A 25,900-nucleotide genomic window follows, 5' to 3' on the forward strand; every position below is an offset into this window, starting at 1 on the left:
GAATATTACCTGCAATGAGCACCAAGATTCTATCTTGGTTACAAGGAGCTGGAATCTACTAAGACCAGAATCTGTCTTTCAAATACGAAGACTCAGAAAGATCTGGGGACCTAAAGGGAAAGAGAATGAGCTAACGAAACATGTAACTTGACCTTAAGGACACTGGGGATGGAGAGGAGACCATGGTCAGTGGTGTCCATCTGCCAGATGGCAGGCGTACTCTTAGGAATCTCTGCCCAGAATGTCCCTGGTGCATCAGTTTCCTCAAGCTGAGAATGCCTGACACAGACCGAGCAGCAGATGAAGGCAGGCCAGTGGGGCTTGATAACATGCTAATTCCCTCTGGGCCTCGAGGAGCCAACTCTGGAAGCATTCAGCTTTTAACATGGAAAGCATCTAAAAGCTACATCTGAGGGACATGGCCAAGGCTCGGATGAGTGCGAAGAATAGAGACCAATGTATAGTGGCCAAACATTCCATTGTAAAAAGCCCTCTTCTTTTCTAGTCTTTAAGTCTTCAAATAGCAGAGCCTAGGTTACCGATTCCCGGTGTACATATCACAAATGCCTGAGGCCACCCAGTTCATAACGGTAGAGGGAGGTGGCACATCTCCTCTGGACTTGCAGACTGGGCAAAGAGAAAGATGAATCTAAATTCATAATGACACTTTCAAGAGGCCTGCTCCTTCTGAAGGTATCCACAGGTCAGCATCTTCACAGGAGGCAAAGGCACCAAAGAATCCTGACAACTGGAAACCCCTCCAGCTGGGGGCTATGTCTGATGAGTGACAGGAAAGGCCTGGTAATTCGGAGAATTCAATCTCTGTTTTGTCTGCCCAAGCATGCCTGAGGGACAATATGCTTCCATCAGTAACAGATGCTTTCTGAAGCAGGGGTTCTCAGTGTGAGATTCACTACCTGCTCCCTCCAAATGGAGGCTTACTGGACCAGAGCCTAAGAATATGTCCCAGAAGTGCTAAGAGCAAACCCTCTAAAGATTAATTATCTTCCCATTTAGTGTGAGTGTTTAATAATACTAATAGTATTATTAGTATTACTGATGACCCAGGCACTAAAGAGAGTAGGACTAAATATCATCTGCTGTCCCTAAAATTAGTGACATCAACATATCTCTCTGGATGGGGAGATCGGGGAGTCAGAAAAATTGCCACTTCCCTCGGAGCGCTACTCTGGGAGGCATTTGGACTTCAGGAGATCATTATGAAGGAAGTAGGGAAGGCGATACGCTTCAGCGCTACGAAAGGGCTGGGTGAGTAACACCCATGGGACAGAGAACTATAAATCCATTTGGATATTCTAGAATTGAGAGCCCATCACCCATCTCCATGTTCCCATTTCTTAGAAACAGCCATGCTTCACTGTGAAATCTGGAACTCACCCAAGAGAATGGCTTCCTTCAGCCTTGTGACCCACCCGGCTCTGGATGTTTGATCTTTTTTGGCAGGGGGGAAGGGAGGGTCACTATAAACCCATTAGAGTGCATGGCTTGAAGATGCGCTGCCTGTAGCCAGGAAGAGAGGCATCTAAGAGGGGCATGTACTTTGAGGCATCTAAGTTGAAAGGTGCAAGTGGCCGGGGTCATGAATAAAGGGACTAGGAAGTGGGTTTAGGTGTCACCACTATCTCCTGTCTCAGGTTTTTCTGCTGGGGACTCTGCAGTGCATAAAAATAGGCCAGTTCTTCTTGCAACCCTGCTGTCCAGCTGTTTACTGGCCACGGATTACCGCAGCCACGTGGTAGTTTTTTGTTTTTAAAGCAAAGCCATGCTGTCTATGAGCCGAGGGTCACAGGAAAGCAAGGCTCGTGGAGCATTTGTGTTGTCCTCCCCTGCTTGCCAGAAGACCGCGGTATTTTTGCTGTGGCCTTTAGTTCAGCACTATCCAACAGAACTTTCTGCAGTGATGGAAATGTTCTGTATCCTTTACAATGCCCACTAGCTACACGTGACTAGTTAAATTTAAATGTGAATAAGTTAAAATTCAATAAAAAATTCAGTACCTCAGGCCATGGTTACTGAGCACTTGAAATGTGGCTAATGTTAACGAATAATCAAATTTTAAGTTTTACTTATTTTAATTAACCTGTATTTAAATTCAAATAATCACACATACCGAGCTACCATACTGGACAGCACACTTTCAGCTCTTGGGTTTTGATGTCATTTATCCATTTGCCATGACACTCACTTCTAAAAACAGGGCGCATAAGCTCTGTCCCACTCACCTCACTGGGTGAAGCTAAAATAACGCTGAGAGAGCTTGCTTAGTGGTGGTAGTAGTACTGGTAGTAGAAAGAGAAAGGAAAAGAATGGAAAAGGAAAAAGATGAAGGTCCTAAATAATTATATGCAGCACTTCTAGTCAAAAGACAAAAACAGAGTGAAACTGAAAGTTATTTGCTGGTATGACATCTATCAAAATGTTTCCTAGAATGAAAACTATTCATTTTAAAGGATCAGTTAACTGATTTAAGTGGGGAAAATCCTGTCTGCAAAGAAAGTATGTTTCCCGCCCTGGCCAGTGTGGTTCAATTGGTTGCAGCATTGTCCTGTGCACCAAAAGGTGGCGGGTTCGATTCCAGTTGGGGCACATACTCAGGTTTCAGGTTCAATCCCCAGTCAGGGCACCTGCAGGAGGCAGCCAATTGATGTTTCTCTCTCGCCCCCTTCAAAATAACTAACTAAGTAAGTAAATAAATAAATAGACCTGTGATTCCAAAGGGGAAACACTTGTAAGACAGATGAATCATCTGCCTTTTCTTATAGAACAGGCAATGCCTCAGCATGGTCCGACGCCATCCTAGCATCTTAGCTTCCCGGGAGGCCTCCCTATCAGTGGAAAAGGAAGCCATGTATCTTACGGAGAGTGACCTAAAAACCCAGAGCTGCCATAGGCGCTGCCCTTTGGGGACATTCAGGGGGACCTGCAACTCACACAAAATACTGTTGCTCAGGGGCCTGCCTGCTTCAAGTCCTGGAGGCACCAAACTCATCGTTTTTGGATAAAAGGTGCAAATAGCATCATAGTATCAAAGAGTGCAACATTTTTAAAAGCTATTCTTATGCTTTATGATGACTGAAAATGCACTCTTAAAATAAATCTTTATTCACTATATTTATTTACTTAAACTTTAATTACAGAGGTACAAAATGATTTAACGCACCTTTTGCGGGGAGCAACACTGACATATTTCCTAAATAAACTGAACATTTACATTTCCACTGACTCTTTTGGGAGCAGGTCCATATACTAATATGTCCAAAGAATGAAGAACACAGAAAGAGAGAATGAGAGATGCACTTTACAGCTTATCAAGATGAGGACTGGCATTTCATCTCATTTTTAAAGAAGAGCTAGAAGAGGAGGACACGTAGTAAGTAATAACTGATGATGGTGAGGTGATAACAAGGGAAAAATGAAGAAAGTCACCCTTCATGATGGAAGTTGAAATACAGTGCAGTTGTGAGATGTGAAGAGAGATGATGCCATTAGGAGTAACAAAGGCCACACTAACTACTGCAAACTACGTGCTGGAAGGGAACAGCAGCCCTTGCCTGAGGAGTGTGACACAGCGAAATCAGGAGCCATTAAACAATGTCACCTTCACTCAAGGTTCCTTCCATTTCCTTCACTCCAGGTTCTAGAAAGGGCTTCTGATCTATTCCCATTTTTATAGTATTCACCTCTAAGCATAAACCCTTCAATTGCATAAGGTAAGCATTTGGATCCGTCCTAAAGACAGGAAAGCGGGGACTGCAACAGTACTGTGTGCTCTGTTCAACTTGCTGTATTTGGGAGAATGACGGAGAAGAAATTTATGCTGACAGCTGGTGATAGTTTCACATTTCCCATGTATCTATGTTCCCAGTACTATGCTAAGCACTTTACAGGAGTCATTTTGTTTAATATTCACAACTCCCTTATGAGCATGCAACTATCACTATCCTAATTTTACAGTTAAGGCTCAAAGAGGTTAATTTGCTTGCCCAGGATCACACAGCTTGGTCATAGTGCAGCTTTTAGAGTATCCGGCTAGGAGTGCGTCACCACCAAACCAGCAGTACATGAAATGTTGAAGGGTCTTCTTTAAGAAGAAGAAAAAAAGATAAAAAATATGAACAATAAAGTGGTAGTAAGTACCTGTCAAAACTGAATCTCAATCAAAATAAATAAGCAAAATAGAAACAGAGCCACAGATACAGAGAACATTTTGACTGGTGTCAGATGAGAGGGGGTAAGAGGGACAGGTGAAAGGTGAAAGGATTAAAAAGTATAGATTGGCCCTGGCTGGGTGGCTCGTTGGCTGGAGCGTCATCCGGTACACCAAAAGGTTGTGGGTTTGATTCCCAGTCAGGGCACATACCTAGATTTTGGGTTTGGTCCCCAGTAGGGGTGGGTACGGGAAGGGATATCTGTTAAAAAAAGGAAACAAAAGAAATAAAGAAAGGCTCATCCAGAGGCCTTTCCTAGCCAAAGGCAATTCTATCTGCATCTCAATGAAAAGAAAAGCACCTATGGAAATCTTTAAATTGAACCAACCATGAAACTCCATCCTGAGAGGCCAAAGACATTTACTGCAACTAAAAAAGGAAAAACATAAATAAAATAAAGTAATGCTAGTGACTGAGTAGTCCCTTTAGAAATAGAATGGGGTAGGGTCCAGAAAAAAGGGGGAAGTCTTCAGGGCAAAGGTTTCTGTAAGATCTGTCTAGGTGACCTGGAATTTAATCTTCTGCTATGCATGGGACATGATCTTTAACTTGAAAACCACTGTCCTACAGGATACTGCTTTCACACCCTCACACTGCCCCAACCATGCCCCACTGGGTATCATACTCCATTAAGCTCCACAAACAATGGTCCTCCATCCCCTCTAGCTCTATCCCAGAAGATGCTGAAAAATTCCAGTCTTGGGCCTGAATTGTATCCAAATTGCTCTTAGAAGAGCCATCTGCTAGCTGGATTTTTATTTAAGTCCTACTCTGGAACCTGAGATGAATTGTTCCCTCAGTGGTATCTGTTTCCAAATAGCACCTTGTTCTGGTTCTTCCTGATAATAAAGTCTCCCTGACAGTAAACTTGGTCTACTGGCAGACTCCTTAAGCTTGTCATCAGAGAAGTGACCAACCTGGTAACAGGCACAACCTGAAAGAATGATGAAAAGAGGACTCCTACAGTTCTAGTCCCAGAGTAAACGCTGTAGCACTATGGACAAAAAAGTTAGCAGATGGAGGAGCGTCAGAATTATTTGGATCATATCCAATATCAGTCATTCTTTGAGTATCCAAAGGACAAATGAAATAATCAGTCTTCCCTTAAAACTGCTGGGATAAGGCACAACTCAGTGGTCTCATTTGATACAGAAAAGCTGCACAGAGAACGTGATAATTCCAACTGTCGAGTCTGAGTTCAGCACATGTGGGCAGTCACAAACTGGGGATGGCCCGCTTTGGGGAACCACTGACTTTTAGGATGTAGACCAGAATTTTCTCTTATCACAAAAGTAGCCAACAACATGAAATCAACACAACTGATTCACACAACCCAAAGCTACTGAAGAAGCCGCTTCCAGGAATCAACAGTGAGTGTGGTTCAACTTTATTGCATGGCTGAATGGGTTTACTTGGCCAGAGACTCCGAGGTCCTTACACTTACCTACAAATTCATTCATCTGAAAAGGTGAGGCTGGGAGGAGGTCAGAACTATAAAGTAGTCTGTTCTCCTCACCCAGACAGGTCAAGACCATAAGGGATAACAAAGTCTCCTACCAAACCTACACAGAGCAGTATTTTTAGCAATTCCACAGTGAATAACAGCAACTGCGATTCAGAAGAATGTCACACAGCTTACCTTTCAGTTAAGGTCAATTAGGACTCACATGAGGAATGGAAAAAGCAAGCAGGATTCTAGCTAAAGAGGGAGGTTTTCCTTAATTCTACCTATAGTCCTGTTCATCCTGAACATCCACAGCTAGGAGATGCCCTTTATCCTACAGTGTTCTTGCTAAGATCATCTCTACCTCTATTTGGGTTAGTTCATGGGAGCCCCTAGCCCTACAGAAAAAGCAGGCTATAGCTGTAGCATTTGATATTTCTTTGTTGTTTTAATAAATGATTCTCAGAAGCCACAATGGCTACTTATACTTGCTATGTTATTCTTGTTTAAAAAAAATGTTTTTATTGATTTTAGAGAGGAAGGGAGAGGGAGAGAGAGAAGCACTGATGGGCTGCCCCCTGCACGCCTCTTATAGAGGATGAGGCTGGCGACTAGGTATGTGCCCTGACCAGAATCAAACCGTGACCTCTTGATGGGCAGAACACTCAACCAACAGAGCCACACTGGCCAGGGCCCCTATGTTATTCTTCTCTGGGGGACAGAAGTACTTTCTTCTTCCCACTTCCAAAAGAGGACACAGCATCGTGTCTTTCTTCAAAGACATTTCCAATTAAAATCTTATTCAATTTGTAGGGACTACCCTAAAAAAAGTGCCAGGACATTTCTCAGTCACTAATGCCATTAAGGAACTTTCTGCCTAAATAAATGTATGTCATTATCTATCCTCTTTCCAGGACTTTAAACAACAAATCTCTAAAACCATAGAGTACCTTATAGAAATGTCTAATTACTATGTTGGACATCTGAAACTAATAGAATATTGTATGTCAGCTATAACTGGCACTTCCCTGGGCAGCCCAAGTCTTGGTAACTGACTCCCAGAGCCTGCGGAAGGAGATCCAAAGAGAAGGGATGGAGTCGTAAATTTCTGCCACCATATTTCTTTATCCCTTTTGTTTATTCAGGATATAATCAATATCCAGGAAGTCAAAGAGCTGGGAAAGAAGGGGAGGGTGGTAGCATGTTATTGGCTAAATCCAGAGGTCCTTGGTGAAGCCACATTTAACAGGAGGCAGAACCCACAGCACCACCTTTCTCCAGATAGTCAGAGCTTTCTTTCCAACCATGATATACCCACTGCCACTGATCTCCCCCATGGGACAGTAAGGACAAAATGTGCCCCACAGCAGATTCTGAAGCACCTCTCAGCAAGTCCTGTCATAGCAAAACAGTCACTTTTCAAATAAGCAATTCAGTTAGGTAGCCATTATGTTTTTGTGTGTACCCCTCTCCCCCGGAAAGCCCAAGGCTCCTACTAAGTGAAAGGAATCAGAGGCTCTGCAACTTTTCTGAGGCATCAATTGCCTACCACTAAAGAAAAGCTGAAATCAAAGCTCAATCTCTTTCTGAAAGGTTTGTTGTCCGTCATGTCATGAAGGTTTAAGTGGAAACAGGGAAGAAATTCAATAAAATATTTATGCTCTCTTACCATTAGCATCTTGGACTCCAGTAAGTGCTCCAACGGCTGCTGCGGTTTCCCCAGACAGGACGATCTGTCCCCCCCCTTGCAAGGTGGCTTCGGCCAGTGTGGCGACAGCATGGGCGGCAGCTTCACTGCGGGTACAGGAACAGGAGAGGGGGACGTGCAAGTTGAGTAAAGGTACAGCACTGCAGCCAAAGAAACCATCCTTCTCACCGACCCTGCCTTGGATCTCCCCACTGGCTCCACGCTTGTGAGCCTACCAGTAAACACACAATTCCAGTGCTACTGGACAGAGCCAGAGTGATTTTTAAATGATAATAAAAAGAGCAAGAGGAATCTCAAGTCTTACCTATTTATAAAGCTACCCTGAGAGCTTTAAACCTAGGAAATGGGTGTTTGAGGGCAGAAAGCACTCATTTTAAGTTTCCTTGTTATCAACAGCAACTGAGTGCTTGTGGGCCAGGTGGAGCTCTGACCCATATTCACAATGTAAAAACCATTCTGGTTGTCAATCACAAGGTTTTCTTTTTTTCTTCTCTCTTTACAGTAACACAAGGCAGAAGACCACCTGAAACTGCCCTTTTACAGCCAAGAATAAGTGATAATATGAGGAGTCAGCAACCTGGATTTGCTATTCAATTAATATCAACAATAATTTGGTTTATATGCATGATTTCAAATACAAAGTAACGGTTAACTAATATTCTGCAAAGTGCAACTCTTTCTTTTGCCTCACTGGACATGCAGGCAGTGCTAAATTAAGACTTAAAATTTAAACTGACCACTATAAGCCAAAACTCCTTGATTCTAGAAACACAATAAAATAACAAACTTCCCTTCATTGCAAAACACTCTGTAGAACAGAAAGATATTAACCATGTTCATAGTGGGCACTATTCTAGCAGTTTGCATCCCATGTTTCTTTTCCTTGCTATATGCTTTTACTCTATGCATAAGTACCCCCTTTTATTTATTCTATGATGCTACAAACTATATAATGTATTATTATTATTTTTAAAATATATCTTTATTGATTTCAGAGAGAGGGAGGGAGAAAGGAAGAGAGAGAGAGATAGAAATGTCAATGATGAGAGAGTCATTGATCGGCTGCCTCCTGCACGTCCCCTGCTGGGGATCGAGCCCGCAACCTGGGTATGTGCCCCGACCGGGAATCGAACCGCGATCTCCTGGATCATGGGTCGATGCTCAACCGCTGAGCCACACCTGGCTGGGTTATAATGTATTATTATTTTATGTGTCAATAAGAAAGAAAAGAGAAATTCCTTTGTAATTGTAAGACTATAATTTACCATCCAAATTTCAGAGATTGTAAAATGTGAAAAGAAAAAAAGAAAGATAAATTCTATAGGTCTCCTAGGAAAGTATCAGGTACCACCTTGTACAGTTACTGAGGAAGTACTAAAAGTGGACATATAGAAAGATGTGGTGGTGTCATTTAGTTTAGCAGAGGTGGACAAAGTCTGGGTCTGGCACCAAGTGAGCCAGCTGATTCGGCTTTTTTCTGAAGCTACAGACTTTGCCAGAACTATGACAGTTACCTCACAATCACAAGCCGGAGGTGGGGATGGGCGAGGGGCTGTGGACCAGTTAGGGTAAACATATCATGACTGTGGGCAGAGTGACATGTACCAAACTCAATACTGTCACTTTTGTCTAAGAAAGTCGGGAGACAAGTAAAGCAACTGCCATAGTCATCCCCCTGGGGAAGACTTCTTAGTCACTATAAGGATTCTAGGAAGCAGTAAGAGAAACCGAATGAACAGAAGTCTCATTAAAAAGAAAATTCTCCCCTTCTTACTAACTTGCCTTGCCTTTTAATTTTTATGTCTTTGTGTTTAAAAAAGTTATTTTTTTCTAATAATAAAATACATGTAGAAAACTTGTGAAAGTTTCATTAAGTATAAAAAAGTTAAAACTATACAGAGATAACAGTATTTCCTTCTCATCTTAAACATACCCCTTTTTTTTTTATCCTCACTTGAAGATATTTTTTCCATTGCTTTTCAGAGAGAGTGGAAGGGGAGGGAGGGAGGGAGGGAGGGAGAGAGAGAGAGAGAACCATAAATGTGAGAGACACATCAACTGGTTGCCTCCCACACACCCCTGACCAGGGCGAGGGATCGAGCTTGCAACCGAAGTACGTGCCCTTGGCCAGAATCAAACCTGGGACCCTTCATTCCACAGGCCGACGCTTTAACCACTGAGCCAAACCGGCTGGGGCTTAATCATATCTTTAAACAGGTAAATAATCAGAATCAGATTGCACACAGTCTTATAGTCTGATTTTTTTCACCTAACATTGTATTGACCCCATGTAAATATTCTTTGACATTTAGTCTAAATAATAAATTAAATGCAAAAATGCTGACTTTGCCCTTTAAAAGTCATTTAGCTGTGGCAACTTTTAATTTGTAGGCTTCCTATGACTTAGCTCAAGGTCATGATTATATATTTCAAATTCATTTATTTATTTCCTTCACAAAAATTTTTGGGATGTAATTGAGGTTGAGCAAAATGCTGAACAGAACCACAGAGTTTACATGCAGCCCATGTAAAAGCTAAGGTAATCCTTTATGCTGAAACACATTTCTTGGTGATCTGATACTCCCCAGCCAGTCATCCCATAGTATCGGTAACACGAATTTAGAGCCAGAGGGGAGCCTTGATCTGGAATTACTACTAAGGCTATTCTGTACATTTGACATGGTAAATTTTAATTTCAAAGTGCTTCATAAGTATCGGAGATAGTAAAATGAAGTATTATTTAGTGCCCAGATTCTTAATTTTTAATATTTTTCTAAAAAACTTGTGTCAAATAATACTACCATCCAATTTTACAGTATTAACACTCTGACCTGAGATTTTATGGAAAGCTTTAAAGTATATTCTTTGAAAAAAGCTGCAGCTGTGTGGTATTTTGAAGAAGGAAGCTGCCCATGAGAATTGTTTATATGGAAATACGATCTTTGTTTACAGGTTGCCTCAGCCACTGCTCATTCCCGGTTTTAATAACAACTTAAAATAATCTCATTTCTATGGCCATCAGAGGTGCTGCCCTGCCACTCCTGTTCACCCTGGACACATGCTTCCAGTGTGGAACGTCACAGGCAATGACAGGGAGGGCAGCTACCCAAGTCCTGACATGAAAGTTTACCTGTAGCCAATTACATCTATTTTATCTGAAGCTCTAAATATTTAAAGTCGTTTTCTTTAATACCTTTCTAAAATGTTAAGGTAGGCACGTTCTCCGTTTAAGGAGCACGTCCACACCTTTCTTCCCTCTCAGGTGTGCATCTTTACTTTTCTCTCCCTAAACTCTAAGGGTCCCCACAACCAGGGAAGCAACTGGCAGTGGCAGCCCATCCCAGGCTAACCTCCAAGGTCCCGCGCCTTAGCTCACTTCTTTCCTATAAGGTTTCTAGAGAGCCAAAGCAACCCCACCTAGTCTCTCTCCTGTTGCATCTTCTATCCTAAGCCCTTCCTTTTTCACTGTCCCCAGCTTTAATAAACATACTCTCAAAAAAATTTTTTTTAATTAAAATAAATATGTTACAGTAGAAGAAAAGCTGGGAACCACCAACCACCTAAGCAATCTGGGTTGCCAGAGAGGAGGGGTCTGATGGGGATGACAGGACCACAGGTCAGTGAGGTTAGTTTTTCATCCCGTCAGGAGCCACAGGCAAAGCAGCAATGGATGGATGTTTTACATGGGGCATAAAGACTACCGTGATAGGCAGGTCCAGTTCCAAATCTACTCCAACCCAAATCTATTCTAACCACTTACACTAGACTTCATAAAAAATGACCAAACTATACTTAAAAGCTGAATAGGAATTAAAATGTCTCTAAGCTACCATTTCACAATTTCTTGACAAAAGTCATTTCTCAACTTTTCATCAATTTTTTATTTGCAAGTGTCCAACCTAATCTATAGGAAAAAGCAGTTGCACAGTCCCTGCCCTCCATTTCCAGAGAAGATTTCTGATCTAGGTTGTCCATCCCATTTTACTGGCAAATAAATAGCCGTCCAATATTAAAGCCACACTTTATTTTGATAATCTCTCTACTTTTAATTCAATAGTATTTCCACTTTAAAAAAATGTATCTTTATTGATTTCAGAGAGAGAGAGGGAGAAAGAAAGAGGGAGAGAGAGAGAGACAGAAACATCAATGATGAGAGAGTCATTGATTGGCTGCCTCCTGTACATCCCCTACAGGGATCGGGCCCACAGCCTGGGCACGTGTCCTGACTGGGAATCAACTGTTATCTCCTGGATCATAGGTCGATGCTCAACAGCTGGGCCACGCTGGCTGGGTATATTTTCATTTTTTAAAAAACAGTAAGAATAATTTTTTCTTTGAAAATATGATTCACTTCTTTTTTAAGCAGAGTTTCTTCACAGCAAAAGAATAGCAACTCTAAATTCCTTGAGAAGAGGAATCAACTTAAGGATTTGTTTCCCGACAGCACTGAGTCACAGCACTATACACAGTAGACAGTAAAAATGGTTTCAGTGTCAACAACACACTGTGAATTCCACTAGGGCAACTGCAGATTCAGCCTACAAATATTTATCATGTATCTCTATAAGCAAGGACTGTACTGACTTTGCAGACTGACGTGTTTAAGAGGGAATATAAGTCTAGCACAGCTTAACCAAAAAACTGAAACTGAAAATTAATCACTGCATCGCAACAACCAAATGATTCCACTTCCTTTCCTCTGGTTATTTGGGCTGAATAGCTCTACTTTTTTTTTGGAGCTGTGATGCTCATTTCTTCACTTGTTCACTTTGATTCTCTCCCCATCGCCTTCCTAAAAGTGCTGATTTATTAAGTATTTGGAAAATAATTAAAATGAACTAGTTTCCAGATATTTTAATGACAATTTCTCCATAGCCTCTTTGGCTTATTATGCCAGCAGAGGCTAAAGGCTGTCTGAGCCCAAGGCCCTTGTTCTGACTTGCTATACAAAACTCTTCTAACAGCATGGTTGAAAAACAGGTCTGTCCTGCATCTGTCCTGATCCCCTTCCCCTAACAGATGAAGGCGCCCCTCTGCCTTCTTCCTCCCACCTGCGATTCCATGCAGCTTGCGTCTCCTCACTCGGAGCCCACAGCTGCTGTTTACAGTGCAGCAGAGGTGCAGGTGATTATTAGAGAGCCATGTCTGTCCCATCTGCACCTGAAACACAGCTAGAAGGGAGTAGTTCTAGGAAATTGCTTTGTTACCATAGGAACAAAGACCAGATTTCTTAGTGTATTTTTCACTAAGATGACTTCCAGAGTGAGTCTCATCCCACAGGGAAGCAAACACCAAGGGCTTATGTCTTAAGTCCAATTTTCCTGCCATTGGACAGTGGGTTACCTCTCTTGGAATCAGGAACCCCCTGATGTTCCTCAACAGCCTGCTATAGCCTAGTCTTTGCCTCCAGGCGTGGTTTCTTCACCCCCAGCAAGGGCTGCGACATACCATCCCCCAGCACTCACTGGGGCATTGAACTACTTGATTGCAAACAGATTTCAACATCTCTTTACTCCTCCTGCATGCCAGTGACCCATCCTCCTGCCTTTGGAGTCAACACTATAGCTACCTCAGCGGCATCTGAGTCTGTTAACAAGCCCTTAGGGGAAACCATTACCCTCCTTGCCTTCAGAAATAAGTCCTGGTCTTACACTAAAGGGAGCCAGGGTGTGCCTCATATTTTCCACAATGTACAGGGTTTGCAGGATACTCACGCTTCACTGGATTATCCACAGTGCTGCCTCAATGAAATCAAGTTTTGCTGGTCTTTAACGGTGGCCACTTAGGCCCCATGCTAGAGTGAGGAGTTACCGGGCAAAAGAGAGCAAGGCTTTCAGGAAGTTTATCTGTGTCCTCTCTCAAAGGAAAGAGTGGGGCTGGGCCAAAGTGTGAGGAATAAAATTAGACTTTCGTGTTGCTGAAAAGCAACATGGCTCAGTGGGCTAAGAAAAAAGTTTCAATTCCAGGTCACTCAGGGACTCAATGGGTAACTCTGGGAGGACAAGTGTGTGTGTGTTTCAGTTCTCTACATCTAATCAACCAAGTCCTGGCTATACTTCCTTCAAAATCAGTCGCTTCATCTCCATTGTTGCTACTTTAGTTTCCAAGCCTGTAACAAATCACACCTGGATTGCTTCTTCCTAACTGGTTTTGCATTTTTAATCTCTTCTCACTATAAGCAATTGTGAATAGAAAATCTTAAAATATAATTTAAATAACTATAATTCCTTAAGTGCTAACTAGGGGCTGGACACTTTGTTGAGAGTTTTATATACATTATCTCATTGAGTCTTTTTGATTCTATGTGATGAAAATCATCCTTATTATAACTATAAGGAGACCAAGGCTCAGGAGTTAAATTTCTCAAGATCAAATGGCTACTAAGTGGCAGAGCTAGGATTCAAACCTGAATCTCTGTGACCTCCTAACCTTCCTCTCAGCCACTTACATTCTGCAGCCTCGTGCAAAGCACTTGTACATAAGCCTATCGAGGCTTTCTAGTCTCTATCACAACCTTTAGCTGATTTTTAAACTTTAGCTGATTTTTATATTTTGGAGGAGGTGACTCCCCTCCTCTGAATTTCTATGATGTTCAGTCTATACTACACAATTCAAGACTGAATTACATGGCTCAGTGGTTAAAGCGGCACCCTACGGACCAAACGGTCCTGGGTTCAATTTTGCCCAAGGGCACACACCTCAGTTGCAGGCTCAATCCTCGATCCCCAGCCCTGGTTGGGGCATATGCGGGAGGCAACCAATCAATGTGTCTCTTTCACATTGATGTTTCTCTCTCTCTCCCCCCCTTACACTCGCTCTGAAAAGCAATGGAAAAAAATATTCTCTGGTGAGGATTAAAAAAATAAAAATAAACGTATGTGCCTTTCCTTAAAAAAAAAAAAAAAAAAAGGTGCATTATACTCTGAGTACTAGTTTACTAAATGTTTTACTTAAATCAATCTTCCCAATGGTTTCATTGAAGGCAGACATTATATTTTAGAGCACTCTTAATTTATAACCTCACCTAGTAGAGTGCTGGGACGTCACAAGAGTTCAGTGACTACTGAAGACTGACAGCTGCTGTACACAGTGGCGGTGTTACCACACACAGGAGCTGATCTAAGGGTCTCACATGCATTGACTCTCCCAGTTCTCACAATACCCTACAAGGCAGGTACTGTTATTACCCCCTTGAAGAGGAAAGCCTGGCACTGTGTTCGCGTCAGTCACTCAAGCTCAAACAGCTAGTAAACGACAGAGCTGGGATTCAAACCCAGGTAGTCTGGCTTCATGACGTACACTCTTAACTATTAGTTAAAATGCTAAGTCCATTGAAAATAAAAGTGTGTCAACAATGAAGAAGAAAAAGAATGATATGAGGATAACCTTTTCTGTCAACCACTAGTAGAAGGAACCAAGCAGGGAGTGAGACAATTTAGTTTTGGAAACTACCCCTTGCTGAAGTAACTCGTTCTGCAGCATCCTTCCTAAACATACCTGAAGAAAAAAATTCAATTATTTTTCCCAATAACCCAAAACTTACTTTATTCCAAAGTCTTTGATAAGCAAGAGAAATACATTTCCTAAAAAGTCAGTAAAACCAGTTCTCAACCACCTAAAACATAGATTAATACCCTAACAAAAAGCAGTTTCTTTTGTAGGGTAAAAGGGAAATCAATCCTGAAGTATCTTGATTTGTTATTGTATCCTTTAGTCCTTTTGCTAAACAAAGTACTCAAACCTTGTTGCTTTTGACCTAATAATGGGCACAGAATGGGATAAAACAAAAGCGACCCGGGTCCCTGGACCAGCAAGCTTGAGCTAGAAGTCAGAAAAGCTGGATTGGCTGCTGGGGGGGTAGGAATGGGGTAGATGAGGGATGGTTAGAAATCAACTTACAATATCCTAAGGGCTAATATCCAACTGCCAACTGTGACAAACTGAGGTACAACATTTCTCTACAACCAGTATGGAGGGACAGATTCACCATCCTCATGTTCTCCCCGCCCCTGCCTCCACCTGTTGAGTGCCATGGTGACTGTAGCTCCCTGTTGCATCTCCTGAGAAGCTGCTACTGCGGCCTCTGCCAATGATGCCACTGCCTGGGTGGCCTCTGATGCTTGCGTCGTCTGGATGGTCATCTCACCTCCTTGTAACGTGGCCCAATTTTGTTCCACCTGAGGCAGAAAGGACATGGTAGTAAAGAATCAAAGTCAAAAAAGGAGTATGATTTTAAAGTCATTTTTCTAATAAATTGCTATGTGCTCAGCCAAATACATACACACTTTTAAATGAACATGACATTGGCTATCTTTTGTGTGAGGGGGGCGGGGAATCAGAATATATAATTGAATTTGCTTATATTTGCATAAAGAAATTCTGGAAGGACACAAAAGAAACCATTGAAAATATTTTCCTTAGTTTGTGAGTTGAGGTGGGGTTGGGTTGGGTTGTGGGAATAGCTTGAATAGGAGGCGTAAAGCAAGATTTTCCACTGTATACTTTTAAATAATTTTTGAAATATCTGAGCCTTATCAATATGTTACCTGTTCAAAAATTTTAATTTAAAGCATAAGTGTAATTTTAAAAATATTCAAACTGTATCAAAGGGAATATAATGCCAGAACTCTAAACTCTTTGCCCAAAGGCCACTACTATTACCTATTTCTTGTATATCTTTGCAGGGATAGTTTATGTGCAAGCATATTTACATACACATACACCTACTTCCTCCTTTCTACTCCTTTTAAAAAATAAAAATGGCAGTATATTCGACATATTGCTTTTTTCACAAATAATACATCTCTGAAATGATTCTATTTTGGAACATATAAAACTACATTCATTCAGGATTCATAATAATGGCTGCACAGCATTGTATTATATACACGACAGTTTATTTAACCAGCCATCTTTTAATGGGCATTTACAGAGTTTCCAGTCTTTTGCTATTATAAACAGTACTGTGGTGAATATCCTCAACTACTACTTTGTATATTTTATGTAAGTATATTTATAGAGTACATTCCCAGAGGTGGAAATGTATAAAGTCATTTTGCATTTTTATTTCTGATGGAAACTGCATATTCAGTAAGTAATTTAATGTAGCAAAACGTGTTTTCCTTTTAGTGGGGAGGAATGATGAAGAAACGGCACACATACTACCTGTGACAGAGCGGCTGGGAATTCAGCTTTGCTAGATTAGCACAGGGTTTCTCAACTCTGCACTATTAACATTTGGACCAGATAATTCTTGGTTGTAGGAGGCTGTCCTGTGTACCGTGGATGTTTAGCAGCATCCCTGGCTTCTACCTGGTAGAGGCTAACAGCACCCTCCCCAGTCACGACAATCAAAAATGTAACCTTCAGATATTGCCAAATGTCCTCTCTGAGGAGGGAGTGTGGGGGTACCCCTGATTGAGAACTACTGATTTTAGTACAATGTTTTGCATTTAGAGACTTCTCAGCTCTGGATATCTAAATCTAACCACTTCAGTCCATTTTGCTCAATAATCACCAGTTGATTAATTATACTCCCTCAAAAACAAAAAGCAGCAGGGCAAAATATGGGAGGCAATAAATCAATCAGCTCAGGTAAAATATTTCTATGGACTCAAGTCCTTAGGATGTTAGCTGTGCTTACTGGAGCTCTTGCTGTTCCCACCTCACATAACTGGGACCCAGTAAATGGTTAACTTGTGCCCACATGTTACTGCGTCCCGAAGAAAGTGCCGCAAGTTCTAAGAGAGGTAGATATTTAAAACTCCTCCTGCTTTGGTTCTTTTACCATACTAGATTACGACGCTGCTTCTCAGAATGTTTGTGAAAATCCTCCCAGATAATGAGCCATCCCTTTGAGCTACCTTAGTGTTTGGCCTTGGTTCTCATAGGCAATGGACTGTGTAAGCAAGCCTTCAGGACCCATCACCAAGAGGCAGGGTCATCCTATTTCCTTCCCTTGGAGCTGCAAAGTTGACCACTCAGGAATTCACAAAACTCTGACTTCCCAAGGTATTACCTCTTTGATCTCATTACTCCGATGAGCATCACTGCAAACAATGCCACTTTCGATGGCAAGTTACACTGCCAACTCGTAGATGTTCGATGATTCCACTCGAAACATCAGCGGAAGCTGGCCAGCCCTGTCACCTTTTGCCATTAAACAGTCTTCCTCTTTCCAGATCTGCCCCTCAATATTTTTGCCCATCCCACTGCTGAGCTGGCGTGGTGCAGCTCTCCCAAGTATTTATACTCCAGTGGCAGTAACTTAATATATAGACATTTAATTTTTAAAATTTATTTATTGATTTTGGAGACAGAGGAAGGGGGGGAGAGAAACATAGATTTGTTGTTCCACTTATTGATGTATTCATTAGTTGCTTCTTGTACGTGCCGTGACCGGGAATTGAACCCGCAACCTTGGCGTATCAGGGCAATGCTCTAACCAACTGAGCTACCCAGCCAGGGCCTAATATATACATTTAGTTACAACTATATCTGTAGTGAAAATGGCATCAAAATGTTGCCATATACGGTATACTTTAAGGAAGTTAAATTATAGGAATGAAAGATTAATGGATGTTGGTAAAGGGTGGAGAGGAAGCAGGAAAAGCAGCAGACAAAGAGACTTCTATTTAAAAAAATGGCAGGTGATAAATCAGCTTAGGTATGAACACTTCTTTGGAATTCCTATTTTTGAGTCTCAGTGCTTTAGTTGTATTTGCTTGAGCTCCTGTTGCTCTCCCTTTCCATCTGTGTGGTTATCTATTCCTGGATGTCACCATGTCCCAGAGAAAGGGCCACAAGCCCTAGGAGGAAAGATATTCAGAAGATGTATAGTTAGCTTCTATGCTTTTCTGAAGGAGACCCACTACAGTGAGGCCCTTCCAACTGTGGCTCCTCTTATCCCCCCTCTAGCTACTGTGAACCACCTGTGGCTCTCCCACACTTTCACAACGCGATGCACGGCATGTGCCACTCCCTTTGATAGGAACACAACTCCCATTCTTCGGGCCTGCCTTCCTGTCCACCCTTCTAGTCCAAGCTCAGGTGAGGCTGGAGGAGCAGGGCAACTGCACCCCCCGACAGTCCAAGGTTCAGGGCCTCTCCTCTGGGTTGCACAGAACCCTGGACTTGCTTCTACCAGGATCCTTCTCTCATTGCAATTGTTCTGTGGTGTGTTTTTCTCCACCACATACCTGTGTGCTCCTTAAGAACAGGAGCACTCTTTAATTTTCTGTATCTACAGTGCCTGACCACGAAAGAGTCTGCTGAATGGATGAATGAAGAGCACACTCCTTCATTCATATTTTCCTACTTGGATTTTTGCCCTACCTGTATTTCAGGTAAATTGATATTCATAAAAAACCCACTTGAAATGAGTTGTGCTACTTCAAAACTGTTACATATGTTGATGGTTCAATTTAAAATTCATGTCTCTAATGTTTTTGTACTTTGTTTTTTTCTTCTAACAATATCATATATACCGTTATTATCAGATACCATTCTATTTCAGACTCTGACTTTTCTGTCACATAATGCAATTAATATCACCAATACTAAACTGGTGGTCATATCATATAACAGAATAAATTCTCAAATCCATTTGTATTTGTAAATATGCCATCAAAACTGAAATTGTATAAATATTTTTAAATCAACATACATTTATTTCATATTATTTTGAAATTCTTTTCTTGTTCATTTCTAAATGTCTACATACCTTTTTGTGTCGCTAATTAGTTTTATCCTAGGGTTAGAGATTTTTGTTTGTTTCTTTGTAAGTACTTAAATTATTGGCTATTCTAGCACACAGAGTACTCAGATTTGGGAGACCATATATTACCAGAACAGACAGGTCCCCAAATAATCCTTTCATTTGGACTAAATGTAACCAAATGTAACTAACCAGGTATTAAAGGCAGTGTGCTTTAATGATAGGAGCTCTTACTGGCAAGGTTGAGATAATAAAATGACCTTACAACTTCTAAAAGTATGGGTAATGTTTATTTTTGTAAAGTACTTTTTTTGGGGGGGAGAAAAGATGCTAAACTCAAGGCAATAGAATGTTTTTAGTGAGTTATTTGTAATATTTCACTGGCTTGATGTGGTCTTATCTGCCTCGAGTCAATGAGATATTTTGACTGATTACAGTCCTTATGGCTCAAAACTAAGATGCTAACATCCATGTCAATATTTAAGAGAAATCAGAAGGCAAATAGAATCATACTATAAAATCTAAAATGTTTTGTCACTTTCTGAGATAACCTATGCTTCTTCTCTTCATACCCTTTTTGTTTTACTGGAGGCGTGGGAAGAGTCAGAATTCTTTTTTTTTATCTGACTGACTGAGGATTAACCAACAGGCTACTTATATGTTACTCACCCACTCCCACAACAGATGGCTTAAAAATTATGTTCATTTTCTGAAAAAGCCATAGATATGTGACTGAGATTGTTTATCCTTCATATTTTTTGTGAACTTTTGAATACATTAATTATCTTTGACTATGTGAAGTTATTTAGTAAAATGGGCTTCAAAGAATTAGACTTTAGAGAAGTCTGTAAGAAACACAAAATTACCTTTAATCTCGTAAATGTACTTAGCAGTCTTCCCTACCTCTCTCACACTTCAAGGAGGGTCTCTAGTATTAGTGTTTGAGGACCGATGAATTTTCCTTTAGCTAATCCACTCTTTCATAATGTCTACAAATTTCTAAAAGTAAATATCTGTTGTCCTTTACCTTCCTACACTGAAAAACCAAATGCTAGCTTCTATCCAAACCTTCTCAGCCTCCCTGTTAACATTCTCTCCTGAAGGCACAGGCCACTTTGCAGCATCGTTTACAGCCTGGACCATAGTTCATTTATGCAGACACTTCTCACCCCCACCAGACAGGAGCTCGTTTAAAGCAGAGTTCCTGTGTAAGTCAACACATAACTGCATCATGGCAGGGGTTCAATTAATGCTGGCTCCTGAGGGGCCCGGCTGCGCTTCCATTCATCTCACTAGCCCTGAGAACTTTATCAGTTCTCTCCCTTTCCTGAAATGTACAAGTGAAAGTGACTTTGTGCTGTTCTGAGTAGAAATGATCCATGGTTTTGAACAAGGGTGAGATAATTTTAGCTTTATTTCCATACTTCTCTTGGACATTTGTTGGCTATTTTTCAAACTTCAGGCATATACCATGCTTTAGGCAAAAAGCCCAGTGACTTAGTGAGCTCTTTCCTAAACTTCACTGCTAGCTCAGAGCCCAGAGCCTCGACAATGCATTACTCAGCTCTAACGCTTATTCTGGGACTCTGGGCAAGTCCCCTACCCTCTACATGTTTCAGTGTTCTCACCTATAAAGATGATAAGATAATCTATGCTTCACAGGGTTGAGTGTTTACTGAGTACTTCAGAAAGATTAACAACCTTTAGGTTAATATTCCATAATCACCCTGATTTTGGTAGGGGAGGATTTTCTTGTGGAGCCTTTTCAAACGCATGTTTAAAATGCAATAAATCACATCTACTGATTTACAAATATATTTATCCCTTCAGAGACTGCTTTTGTCAGCTCCAGTTTTAATGATCTTTTTTTTTTTTTCTTTTCATAAAGCCCAAAGATTAAGTTATTTGAGATTCATAGCATAAACATATTAAATGGATAATCCCCTTTTATAGTATATTATACAAAATGATATATTACAAATGTAAAACTGTATACTCCTAATAGTTAGATCTAAATCATAAAGATCCACAAACTTCAACTGTTATAATTAATATACACAGCATAAGATACTTTGTAAAAGATTTAAATAAAATACTGCTACAGGTGTGTAGGCTACTTACAGTCCTCATCTTCTGGACCTTCACTTCTCCCTCACCTATACATTCAAGTATTTATTTATTTTCCTTTTTATTGACTTTATTGGAGTGACTCTGGTTACATTCACGTATTTAAGCAGATGCAGACAGAATCCTCTTTCTTACCTCTCCATCTGCCACAGCAGAATAATTCACTTGGGCAACAGTAACTGTGGTTGGCAATTCTGAAGCATCAGCCAATGTGGCTACTGTTGCCCCTGTACCAACCTAAAGAAAAATATGGAAAGCGGTTGTCAGTGGGTGAATCCTTCTACTGCTCCTTTACTCAAAAGCTAAGATTCATTTAATCCTAATTTAGCACAAATAATGATTAATAGGCTTTGTAATAGGAAATGAGTTATAAAATCATATCTCAGACACGAGTTTCAGAGTTTTACTTCAACCAAATAAATCAGTATTAGAAGCTATCACATTTTACCACCAATGTCCAATGGCAGTCAACCAACTTTTTATTCTTACCTCAACCTGAATTTTAGAGGTTCCCTATCTACTAACAAATCTTGTTTTACCTCAGAAGAGGTAATTAAGAAGGAATATTTCCTGGTCACTGACAAAGTGAAATGGGGGGGGGGCACTTTTATAGTGCTGTGTTTCAGAAATGTCAAGAAAAGCTATCTAGAGCTCAGTATTTAGCAAAATGCAAACAATTTAAAATAGTATTCAAAAATCAATTTTTGGCAGGAAGATCTTGGAGAACTATATAAAATTCACACAGGAGTTTGCATAAAGAAAACTTTTTCCACTTTGAGGTGAGGCGCTCACAGATCTACAATCAGAAGCCACAATCTGCTAACCATAAGGTTTACTCACCTGGATAAGTGAGACAGTGCCATCAGGGTTACTAAAGGTCTGGACTACGGTCTGTGACGGTACAAGATGGGCTATACTGTGTGTGGTTGTGGCCTGTGTTTGTGTTTGCTGGTCTTCAAAAGCATACAAAAGGTCCTCCCGCCCATGCTGTTTATAACAGTTTTTAACTATGGTCCGTAGTGCTTGGGTCCATGAAACCTGTTACCAAAAGACCAGAAAAGCACATTAAGTCACAAAGAACGGTGGTTATTCAGTTCCACTATGGAATAAGCAGCTGACCATTTATCAAAACAAAACAAACCTTGTACAGAATAAACACTCTTAGGATTATTTTCTTTTTTTTTTTCTTCTTCCTTTTTTTTTTTTTTTTCAAATACATCTTTATTGATTTCAGAGAGAGGAAAGGAGAGGGAGAGAGAGAGAGAGACAGAAACATCAATGATGAGAGAGTCATTGATCGAGCCCACAACCCGGGCATGTGCCTTGACCAGGAATCGAACCCTGATCGCCTGGATCCTAGGTCGATGCTCAACCGCTCAGCCACGCCCGGCCAGGCAGGATTATTTTCTAAAGACTGATTCTGGCACGAAGAAACTCAGTACCAAGTACCAACAATGTCTCACTTTTGGATTTTTATATAAGTTATTCTAACCTGAGGCCAACTCTTAAACTTCTCACAAAAGGTTACTCTTTTCTTGAGAATTTTATATTAAGATTCTCAGTAAATTTCCAAGCTAACTAAAAACAAATATGCAGAAAAGGGATGACATCTAGTCTAGTCTTTCTTCTTTTCTATCTGCAGACTTAGCCAACTTCACATCTCTCTAATTCCACATTTAAATTTTTCAACAGTGATTCTTGCTAACCAGAACTAAAAACATTTCTAAGTTTTCAAAGTGGTTAATAATTTTACAAATTTCTTCAGTTTTTCCATGCACCTCATAAAATTAAAACTGCTCCAAAGGCAACTATGCAGAGAGAAATGTAAATTCATGGACCCATCCCAAGTCTTTCCAATAATGGAGTGATGAATGGTAAAGACTATAAATCAGAGAATAACAAACTTCTTTTGGGGGACATGTTTGACTATTACACAAATATTTCTAGACTCCTTAGCATAAGAAGTAGAAAGACAAAAATTGAGGGAGTTGATTCAACATGGAAAAGCAACAGGCAAGTCAGGCCAGAGGAACACTCACCCTTTGCTTTTGCTCTTCTGTGCGGACATCACTCCGGACATTTGCCCACGGGATATCTTCAGGCCACCAGACGGGCTTGCAGCTTTCTTTGCCCCAGCCTGGTTTTCCCCGACCCGTGGAGTACTTGAGCATCTCTGGAATAAATGCCCGAAGCTGGGCCTGGAAGACAAGAATGTGGTCAGCAGTAGTCATGAAAGATATCTGGGATATGTTTGTGTTTCCCACCAAATTCTATGATTATCACACAGAGAGCCTTCCTGGAGGGCCGAGAGAGTTCCAATATGTGACTGATGAGTGCACTGTTTTCTACCTGTTACTATAGCTCCACAAGTGATTGAGGATTATACATATGTTGGTGAAGTAAACCTTAAGCTGTATCGCATAGACTTGTTCCTATAAGATCAAGAATACCTGCCCCCAAGTTTGATTTCTGCCTCCTAAGATACTACTGATGCTATAGCTTATTTCCCTTCTATAGCTTCCACACATTTAAGGCATCAAACAGAGTCACCATGTTTTCAACATTATTCTGGAGGTAGTAACCAGGGCAATTAGATAAGAGAGAAGTAGGAGGTGAAGAGCAGGTAAATCATTATTTATTTCATCAGTAGATGAAATGACCGTGTATCTGGAAAACCCCAAAGAATCAAATGAAAGACTACTGTAAAAATAAGAGAATTCAGTAAGGTGGTTGGTTACAAAACATATGAAAATAAATAGGCTTTACTAAATAAAAAGGGAAAATAACCCTAAAATTCTTCTAGGAAGTTTTGAGTAAACTAGGCCAATGTCTATCAGTCTGACCTATAGAGATAGTGAAGTATGTGTGATCTTAAAAACATTATGGCCAGGCCCGGCCGGGCGTGGCTCAGCGGTTGAGCATCAACCTAGGATCCAGGCGATCGGGGTTCGATTCCTGGTCAGAGCACATGCCCGGGTTGCGGGCTAGGCAGCCGATCAATGACTCTCTCATCATTGATGTTTCTATCTCTCTCCCCCTCTCCTTTCCCCTCTCTGAAATCAATAAAGATATATTTTAAAAAAAACATTATGGCCAGGCCGGGCGTGGCTCAGCAGTTGAGAGTCGACCTAGGATCCAGGCGATCAGGGTTCGATTCCCGGTCAGGGCACATGCCCTGGTTGTGGGCTCGATCAATGACTCTCATCATTGATGTTTCTATCTCTATCTCTCCCTCTCCTTTCCTCTCTCTGAAATCAATAAAGATATATTTAAAAAATAAAAAAACCCACAAAACATTATGGACTTTATTCAGGCTTATTTTAGAAATTGAATCCAGATGAAACAGGTGTTAAACCTCAGAGACAACTGCCATTCTTTACCTCCTGGCACAGTAACTACACTGTGTGTGCATGTTGGGGGAGAATGGGAGACTAGTTGGTGAGTGTTCTTAATTGTGGACAATGATTTCTGGCAAAAGAAGCAGTTTACCAAGTTATAATCTTCCTCCCCAGACCTGCTTTCCTTATAACCTGGTGGTCTACAACACTCCAGAGATAAGCCGTATTGTCCAGCTAAGGACACCATCCATACAGCCTCTACAGCTTAAGACCAAAAGGAGAGGACAATTTTAGCAATGAGTCAGACCCAAGGACACAAGCTGGTAGTTGTAAAATAGAAAAAGAAAAAACCAGAAATGGGAATACTAAAGTATTAATGAGAGATGAATGCAGCAACACTCTTATACTGAACAGCTACTTAAAGATCAGGTGTTCTCATTTAAATATTATTCTACCAGAAGATGATACAAATTATCACGTAATAGGGAATCATGAGCCTAAATCAGCAATATTTACCTAACAAAGAAAGCTGTGGTTGACAGTATTTACATCGCTAATTCTTGCCGAGCCTGCCATTTCACCTCTTTCCAAGTTCCCCATCTCCCAGACAGTCTCCTGCCTACAGGATATGATATAATACACTCCGTTATATTTGGCTCTGCAGCATCAAGCAGCAGGCTAACAGAAATGTATCCATTTGCAAACCCAGGCTATCGGCTGGCTCATGAGGTCACTCCTTCAGTTATTTTAAGAAAGTGCATCTCAAAGTCATTTTTCCCTTTATCCTGGTTTCCTGGGAGTGTGTCCCTTTCTAGCCTCAAATACACAGAGAAGGAAAAGGCTTAATCCTCACACAGGATATTTACGTTTCTTCATATAAAAAAAACAATGGTTTTCTCAGATGCATAAACAAAATAAATTCATACCACAGACTTTTATGTCTCCCCTGCCCCCTTTTAATCCCATTAACAGTCTCCACAGGAGTGTTCTTTATATCCATACTAAGTAGAATCTGGAGATAATGACATAAGGAGGCTAAACATCTCTCAACTAAACTAACAAAAGACTAAAGCATCCAGAAAGAACTCACTGTTGAAACCACTTGGCTGACAGTGTGCTCAGATCCTACTTGGAACCCCATGTAATCTCCAGTTCTGATCCCCCCAGCCATTTGCACCAACAGTTTCCTATGCCCCTCAGTTCTGGGTCACCACGGCACCTGGTTTTAGCTCCCCCAGGCTTTCCAATGGGTTTCAAGAACCCCCTGGTTACTTCAAGTAACCAATGGGCACAGCACCAGCCTACTCACTTAAGCCCTCCATTCCCCTCTCTCCAACT

General features: G+C 41.0%; 1 protein-coding gene across 2 annotated transcripts in view; it reads right to left on the bottom strand.

The window, feature by feature from the left end:
- The window catches only part of NRF1 (nuclear respiratory factor 1), a 118,455-nt gene that overhangs the window by 15,438 nt on the left and 77,117 nt on the right, over positions 1-25,900 (bottom strand). For both annotated transcript variants that reach the window (XM_081146734.1, XM_081146733.1), the window contains exons 6-10: positions 23,264-23,422; positions 22,065-22,262; positions 21,360-21,461; positions 15,401-15,558; positions 7,343-7,467 (exon numbers count right to left, since the gene is read on the bottom strand). In XM_081146734.1, coding sequence (XP_081002860.1) covers positions 7,343-7,467; positions 15,401-15,558; positions 21,360-21,461; positions 22,065-22,262; positions 23,264-23,422 — 742 coding nt within the window. The remainder of the gene's footprint in view (positions 1-7,342; positions 7,468-15,400; positions 15,559-21,359; positions 21,462-22,064; positions 22,263-23,263; positions 23,423-25,900) is intronic.

The sequence above is a fragment of the Miniopterus schreibersii genome, assembly GCF_964146895.1.
Source record: "Miniopterus schreibersii genome assembly, chromosome: 9".
Lineage (NCBI taxonomy): Eukaryota > Metazoa > Chordata > Mammalia > Chiroptera > Miniopteridae > Miniopterus > Miniopterus schreibersii.